The 8,687-nt window shown below is 23.9% G+C and overlaps 2 protein-coding genes across 2 annotated transcripts; both read right to left on the bottom strand.

Annotated features, from left to right (window-relative positions):
- Window positions 1-873: 873 nt before the first annotated feature.
- On the bottom strand, window positions 874-4,858 carry LOC146723833 (aminopeptidase A-like). The gene is made up of 4 exons (XM_085481002.1): window positions 4,685-4,858; window positions 2,541-3,004; window positions 1,740-2,294; window positions 874-1,219 (listed from the first exon to the last, which is right to left on the bottom strand). The coding sequence occupies exons 2-4, from the start codon at window positions 2,975-2,977 to the stop codon at window positions 874-876; spliced, it is 1,338 nt and encodes a 445-aa protein (XP_085337128.1). The 5' UTR covers window positions 2,978-3,004; window positions 4,685-4,858.
- A 753-nt stretch (window positions 4,859-5,611) lies between these two features.
- On the bottom strand, window positions 5,612-7,714 carry LOC114944937 (uncharacterized). Its single transcript, XM_085481001.1, has 5 exons — window positions 7,429-7,714; window positions 6,661-6,851; window positions 6,226-6,522; window positions 6,064-6,148; window positions 5,612-5,713 (listed from the first exon to the last, which is right to left on the bottom strand). Exons 1-5 carry the CDS (start codon window positions 7,582-7,584, stop codon window positions 5,612-5,614), a joined length of 831 nt encoding a protein of 276 aa, XP_085337127.1. The 5' UTR covers window positions 7,585-7,714.
- Between the last annotated feature and the right edge of the window lie 973 nt (window positions 7,715-8,687).

The following is an 8,687-nucleotide window of genomic DNA, read 5'->3' as shown; positions in this document are numbered from 1 at the left end:
GTCTTAATTATTTTGTTATAAATCTTGTTAAGATTCTCCGTATCCTTCTGTGAGTTTATGTTGTTGTTAAGTCTTTTAATATAGAACATTTCGGCTAACTCTCTTTCTTAAGTGTTTTTCCATATGTAGAATATTAAATTTTTTCCAATCAAAATCATGATCAAATTCAGATCGGTGTTTGCTTATAACTGAATGTGAACTATGACGCAATTTAATATTATTACAATGTTTCTTTACCCATGTACTAAAATGTTTTTTTGTTTGTCTTATATAAGATGAAGAGCAATTCTTACAGTCAATCTTGTACACGACATTTGTTGCATTATCATTAGATAAAACATCTTTGCCCACCTTTATAATATTATCTAGTTTTTTCGGCAAACAATAAACAACACTAAATTTGTATAATAATGTGTTAACTTTAATTTATTTTATTTGTAATTATGGTTTCCAGTTTTATTGATATGATCATTTGTGATTTGTTTTATGTACGTTAATAACTATTTTTGTAATAAAATATTTTTTGTTTCACTTGACAAAGACCACAAACACATGGTCAAAACGTCGTGAAGCTGATTAAATTATTTATTCGCTAGTTAAGTTGAAATCTAAAATTTTGTATTAATATAATTAGCAAATATTACACATTTTAAAATTATTGCCTCATGACATTATATTGCAGATTTATCTTTATCAAACAAATATATATTATGTGTACTAGCTTCTGATTAATTTACTTTATTTTTAATTTTATAAAAATTTAAAAATATTCAAGAAAGGGTATTAAAAAATAAAAATTTTTAATAAATAAAATTATAATTATAAGTATAAAAATGTGTGAAAAAAAAATTAAAAAAGAAACATTTGATTATTTTATATAATGCATAATGTTATTTTGTTTAGACAATTCATAGAATCTGTATGGATTTCGTAAAAAGAGTTTGATATTAGAAGATCTTGCAATATGAATACATAAGTACTGTATTGTTTGCGAGAAGGTGGGAGCAAGATAGCGTTGAAAATATTTAGAATAACCTTATCGACAGCATACATTGCAAGCAATGTAATAAGACCGTTTTTAAACCAAAAATCCGACACTAACGGATTATTCAGCATATCATAAAACCATTCTTGTGTCACTTTACATCCTATTAATTGAGCTATTTCGATTTTGTGAGAAATAGGATATAAATTTTTATCGTGAATAATATCGGTTTCCCTGAAAGTTATATTAAAATGTTAAGAGTGAGAACTTTTATATGAAATAAAACTTAATTTTTATTACGATATTTTAATTTCATTGCTAGATGTACGATTTACAAACTCATGGATACGATTTAGCAAATCAGTATTGTAAATCGTATCAAATAATATTTTTTAATTTTTTAAATTACCATATAAAAGTACGATAAATTTAATGTGTATATTGTTGACTGTTAATATGTATATTGTTGACAAAAAACAATAAATTAAAATAAATAAAAAATGTCATTTCTGTTATAGCTTTACTGCAGTTTTAACTACAAACTTAGGGGGTACGATTTAGCATACATACTTTACCCTTTATGCATTTATTAAAACGGTATACTTTAACTTTGTAATTATAATTGTTTTCGCTAATCCTTATTCTTTTGCGCATTTACAGAAACAAAAGGTATACATGTTTTTATTTTATAATTTATAATTTTGCATACTAATATAATTTTATTTTTATCGTAATTATAAGCACTTGTACTCACTTATAAAAAACAAGTCCAAAAACTATTGTGCCTTTGTCACGGAAATTTGGAATTGCAACATGATCCACCTTCGAAATATTGTTCAAATGTTTCCAATTATTATTCAAAAACAACGTGATATCTTTAATTACATTTTTTGCGTATTCCATGTGAAATCGAGTTTCGTTTCTGCACCATATTGTAATGTTTCGAATTTTGATATCATGACAGGATATGTTCATTATATGTTCAGCTCCAATTTTTACAGTTTCTATGGATATTCCATATCCGCATCGTATTTCAATATTGCGAGTTTTTATATCAATAGGGATTAGGTAATTAGACACAATCATTGTTGCAAGATAAGACGACGTTGCAGGTGTGGTATTGAAGTGTGTCCATAACATATTGTACAAATGTTTTTCGGTATTTCGCAATGGCATATTTGACAAAGCCGTACATCGCACACACCCTATAGATATGTTAAAGATTGCTTTCAACAATAAATTTTGTTGATCCCGACATGAAGACATTCGTCGGGTGCCAATTATATGAAAATGAGAAGCAGCTACCAAACTATACATTTCAGAGGATATAAATAAATGAAACATTTAACAAGTATAAAAATATTTGGAATTAAAAAACATATAAATGTAATATGTAATAATATGCACTAAAAATAAAGATTGATTGTCTCTATATTTAACTTCCATGGTATCTAATAGTTTTTGAAACATTTAATACATAGATAATAAATATTAATTACAACGTTTTATGTAATTGCACATTGTAACTTTATAATAAACATTATTATTTACTTACACAATTTTTTCTTTCACGTTGAAAATTCTAAAGACTTCATCAGCAATACCATGATATTTTATATTTAAGGTGTAATTTCCTGGTGATAACTCATCCATAAAAAAAATATCAATTGTGTCTTCTTCAGTATTATATGTCGGTTTATATACTGCTTCATTATCATTCTCATATTTGTTTAAATTTTTAATTAAAACTATATTTTTAATACATAATTGATCTGAATGTAAATATATGTTCTTCGTTGTGTTAAGAATGCTTATGCTGATATTGCATTCTCCATAGAAAATATTTCCTTCGATATGTGATAATAGCTTGATATCGTAATGGATTGGTTTTATATATTTTGATTGATAGCATAAAGATTCATTACGAGTGAAAGCCGTCGCAGCGATAAAAATTAATCCGCTACTTAATAATAGTTTTAGAAATATTATCATGTCGGCAAAGAAATTTTTATCTTAAATCTGTAAAATACAAATTGAACAAAACATAAATAGAGAAATTAAATATAGCATTTATGTCTTTTTAAATCATTCTTGTGTATACACAAGAAAATAAATACAAAAAGTATAAAAATTATTAATTGGAGAACTATCCTAATTAGTGAAATATTATATGGTGAGAAAACATTGTGCAAATTTCCGTTTGCATAATTTTTTAAAAATAAAATCATATATTTATATATGATTTATATATGATTTTATTAAAAGAAATATATATGTGTGTATTTCAGTGTCGCACATATAGTAATTGACAGCAATATACAAAAATTAAATTGACAACTTATTGTATATTTTCTTTAAATAATTATTCTCATTTACAAAAAATTGTATACATTTAAAAGTTATAAAATATAAAAGTTAAAATATATAAAATTAGTAGTGTGAAGCTAATTACTTTTATAAACACAAGAGCCGTTATTTTTATATAATTATAAGACTGTGTGTTTATTCAAAATAAAAAGGAAAACAATAGGATTAAGAAAGACTGAGCAGCAGTGACGTACAGAAAGAAAGATAACATGTTTATTATTATTTTCCTTTATAGGTCTGTGTTATCTCTTTACTTAAATTGTGTATTATAAACTCTAAACGGACAATCACTGAGAATAAAACCAGCATAAAATCAATTTTAAATTGTAACAAATATCAGCGAAAATGTCAAAGTATCAATACTTTTTTAACTATTAACGTCTGAAATTAAATGATTATTCGCAAACTAAGCGTTGTGGAAATAAAATATTAATAAAACACATTGATCAATTATATAAATATTTTTTATATATTCTCATCATCGATATACATGTAACATTATTGTGTTTAAATGTAAAAGTAAAAATTAAATTTTAATCATTAAATTTAAGTCCAATAAAATGTTTCAACTTTAATTGGAGCCTTTTTAACCTTATTAAATTGATATGATCTATTGTTTATGCGTTTTTAATATAATATTAACTTATGCGTTTGACCGTTTTATATAAAATATTTTATGTGGCAAATTTTACATGAAATATTTAGTATTCTATTTTTAACTTATATGATTAATATAATTCTACTTATTATATTTATTTCTCACTTAACAAAATTATTTTGTTCACGTTTTTTATAATACATCATAGTTATTATAATGATGTATTCGATATATCCTCTTATTAGAAGATATGTCGAATAAAAATTGAAAGCAATTGTTCTTTATTCTTATTTTTCTTAAGTATATAATCTTCAACAACATAAGTAATATTAGATTCTTTTTTATTGTTACAGCCATTCTATTTAATGTCAACACAATTTAAAAATTATTTTAAATATTAAAATACACAAATATTTTTTTATAAAAAATAAGTACGACAAATATTAGAAAACAGAATATTAATAATTTGTAATGAAATGACAATTAGAAGTGTCTGTTATAATATTTATTATCTGTTATGTAAATTGTAGTATTTTTAAGTTTCAGAAGTAATTAATTTGATATCATATTTTTGTGAGTCCAAAATTATTTTAACATTACAATTCGTAAAATATTATAATATCGACACTATTTGAAATTATCAATTGATTCAAATTTGAAAATATTTTATAATAAAATTATTTTCTTTATACTTTACTACTACTTTATGTTTTTATATTATAATTTTGACTTACCCAGTATTTTGTAACAAAATGTTAATTGGAAAGTTATATTGATAAAATTTATATTTTTTCTAAATTAACTGCAGCAAATTAGTGCTTTAGCAATGTGCGCAATGTTGAGAAAGAATACAATTATTCACACACACTTTATTACAATTATTATGTCTACTACGATATGGTTCGAAAGACCACGAAAGACTGACTGATTCTCTATACGTGTCATCATAATAAATATATGTTGTGTTAGGTCAACATAACTTTTGAGATCGATATATGTATGTCGATATATATCAACAGATTAAGTATGTAATACTAAATATATATTTATATAAAATATATAATTAATAACGAATTTTTAATATACATATAAATTGTAAATATGTTGGCTGCAAATTTTTATAATATTTAAATAATAATTCGTTATACATATATATAGATGTATTTGTGTGAGCGCGCGCGCGTGTTTGTGTGTAATGGTGTGCGTGTGTGTGTGTGTGTGTTTGGGCGCTCATATAATTTTATTAATTAACGTAGACAAATTAAAAACAAAGCTACATATAATGCAAAATAAATAAATAATACATTTAGATGAATTTAACATTTAACAAGCATATAATTATATATTTATATTACTTATATATTTATACATTTATATTATTATATTACATCTCATAGTAAAATTTATTGTAATATTATATCGCTATTTTCTTGTGACTACATTAGTAATAATATATTGCTTAACTAATTCAAGCAAGTTCGCAAAAACATGATAAATTTGAGGCACGCAATCATAAGGTTTAGTAAATATAGAAGCATCGAATAGTAATACATCTAAATAAACAATAATAGTTAAAGCAGTAAAATAAATAATACATACAATATAAAAAAATTATTCATATGAAATATATCCATGCGTGCAAAACTGCAATTTTTTTAATTTCACACGAAGAAAAACCTATGATACTGTCTCTGTCTTTCAATTTGACTTTTGCGAATTGATATCTTGCTTTCAGCTTTGTCAGACTTCAGCATTATGGAATCCTAATAGATATAAACATAAATTTGCACAATAAAATCAATATACTGTTTATATAATAAACAAAACTAATATAAAATTAATACGCAGAAGTTAATAAGCAAGATAGAACAATATTTATTTTTCTTTCGATTTTTATAATAATATTTATTAAATTTACTATTTCTCTTATTTCATTAAATATTATCTTTGCATAGACCTTCAACCATTTAACGTGTTTGTTTATTTCCTAAAATGTATTATTTTTTAACATTATTAATAAACAAAATTAATATAACATTATCAAAATTATTTAAACATTAAATAATAATTATTTACATTGCATTATTATTACATTTTGTATACATATATAAACATGTAAAATTTTTACCTTAGTTAGAAGATTTACGGAATATACGTTATTAATAATAATAATTAATGCTGTAGTTATATCAACATGTCTAAAAACAAAAAAACAAATGTATATAAAACACAATAAATTTTTGTACAAAATATTTATAAAAATACGTCACATTACTTTGGTTTTATGTTCACTAAATCATTTAATATGTCCTTTAGAATAGTTGGATTCTTCGAATGCTTCGTAATAATATATAAGAAACTATTAAGAAAATATGGACTTTCTTTTTCACTAATAGATTGATATCTTAAATAGTTTTTAATCATATCATCATCTTCAGTGCAAGTCAAGTATTCTAAAAATTTAATGTCTTTTTTTGCAACACCTATAGCATACACTGATTCCCAAATCGTTTTGTTGGTATTTATCATCAAACTTTTACAATATGTCCAATCCTTCCACCATGGCAAAATTCTATAACATAAAAAAAAAATTAAATTTTCTTATTAAAAACTAGCATATAAATATCTTGATCAAATTATTTAAATATTATAGGCGATACCTACAAGAGAATTTGATTAAGAAAAGCTAACAATATATAACAATAGTTACTTGTGTTTTTCAAGATCTTGGAGATGTTGTTCTAATTTATTGTTAGCTTCTTTCTTACAAGTGATGTCATCAAGAAGACATGCCCATCTTGCAGCTTCTTGTCGTAAACACATTCTAAGTTTGTCTGTATCATCAATTTCTTCATATTTGATTCTTCTAAGTACCCAGATTAATGCCAACTTTATGCGATACTATGAATCGTTAAATATATATTTATTTGTTTATATTATAAATGTATTTAAAAATTATTTAATTTTTTTATTATTTTTCAATAAATTCTTAAAATTTTCTTTTTCTATACAACAAACATACAAACAAATTCACTTATAGACGCTAACGTTTATTTATTCACGTACATATGTATACGTGCAAATATACATTTATAATATACATGTACGTAAAAATAAGGTTTAATTGTGCGAATTGTATATAATATTTAATAGATATTAAAGTTTCATAACTACAAACTTATCTATTGTATTTTATTTTTAAATAATGCATAAAATATATCTTTTTGAGAAATATATAATTAAATTTCTTCAACTATATATGTTTTATTTTTATAAATTACTAACATGTACTATTTTTTCTTCAGGTGAGTGATTATTCAAACTGAATTTGTTTGCACATTTGTTTGCGACGTAATAGTATGTAAAATTTTATCGCTGCTGGATATATTTTTCTAAGTATTTAAATTATTTGTGATCAATGGGTGTATATATAAATATTTAAATTGTAATATTTTCATCAAAATTTATTAATATCTACCGTAAAATATTCAGTTTTTTCTTCCAACAATGGAAAAGCACTACATATATATTCCAGAGCTTTAAACAAAGGATACCATGCTATATGATCTACTTCTTGATACAAATACAATATGATGTTCCAGAATATATAGGAATAGAGATGGCCTGCTATCATTAAATTGAATGCATCATCGATAATTTGGGCACGATTAAGAACATGAATTTTTTTGTAATTACGGGAGTGTAGATAATTTGTAATTCTTTGCCAATTCTCTTCATCATAGTTAACGCGATAATACCCTGTCAAATAGTAAATAAATTTTATTAATTTTTATTGTTCTGAATAATTTTATCATTAATATACTTATTTTTAAACTTATTTCAATTTTTGTTTTATATTTTCTTTATATAAATTCTAAATTAAAAAAAGTATGGAAAATTTAATACCGTCTATAAATAAAATGCAAATGCATATAGAAGATTAATTATAAAAATGTTATCCTAATACTTGAAATAATAGCAAAAATAAAACTGTGCAAGATATTGTTGTATATCATATAATAAAATTGATTCTAGTTGTGCATAAATAATAGTTATTTAATGCTAACCAATATAATTTCTATGACATGTAACGTTGCGAAAATTGTATGTTACCTGTACTTACTATTATTAATTTATAAATATAATTATCTTTTTAATAATTTTCACTATTATTAGAATAAAATATTTCTAAAAATATAACATTAATATTGATGGCGTTATTTAGAAAACGCGTATATCCTACACGTATAAACTACGTATATATTAGATATAATACATATAATGATTTGATATAATATGTATAATGCAGGTTACGTTTGTTGTTAGAAGATGATAAAAGATGGAAGATGGGATTGAGATGATAGAGAGAAAGAAAAAAGTCATAAATTACGTATATAAGGAGGAGCTGAGAGAACTGAATTTTATGGTGAAGAGACTGGTGAATGTAGTGGAGAGTTATGGTATGGACGATGGAAAAGAAAAAACGGAAAGGAAGAAAAATGAGGAAGTACGTTAGAAAGAAAGAAAGGTGGAAAAAAAGGAAGTGTGATTGGAGCAAAGATAAAAAGAAAGGAAAAAAGGAAGGTGAAGAGAGTAAAGTAATATGTGGTGATAGTAAGCAAGAATGATCAGAAGGAGGAGAAGAGAGAAAAGGGTTAAGAGGTGCGGAGAAGGCGAGGACAGTGTGAGGAAATGTAGTGGAGGAAGGAAAAGAAACAAGAGTGAAAAGGAGATGAG

Source organism: Nylanderia fulva, unplaced genomic scaffold (genome assembly GCF_048542155.1).
Source record: "Nylanderia fulva isolate GAGA-0341 unplaced genomic scaffold, ASM4854215v1 Scaffold1655, whole genome shotgun sequence".
Classification (NCBI taxonomy): Eukaryota; Metazoa; Arthropoda; class Insecta; order Hymenoptera; family Formicidae; genus Nylanderia; species Nylanderia fulva.
This window is presented reverse-complemented; position numbering and strand designations above follow the sequence as displayed.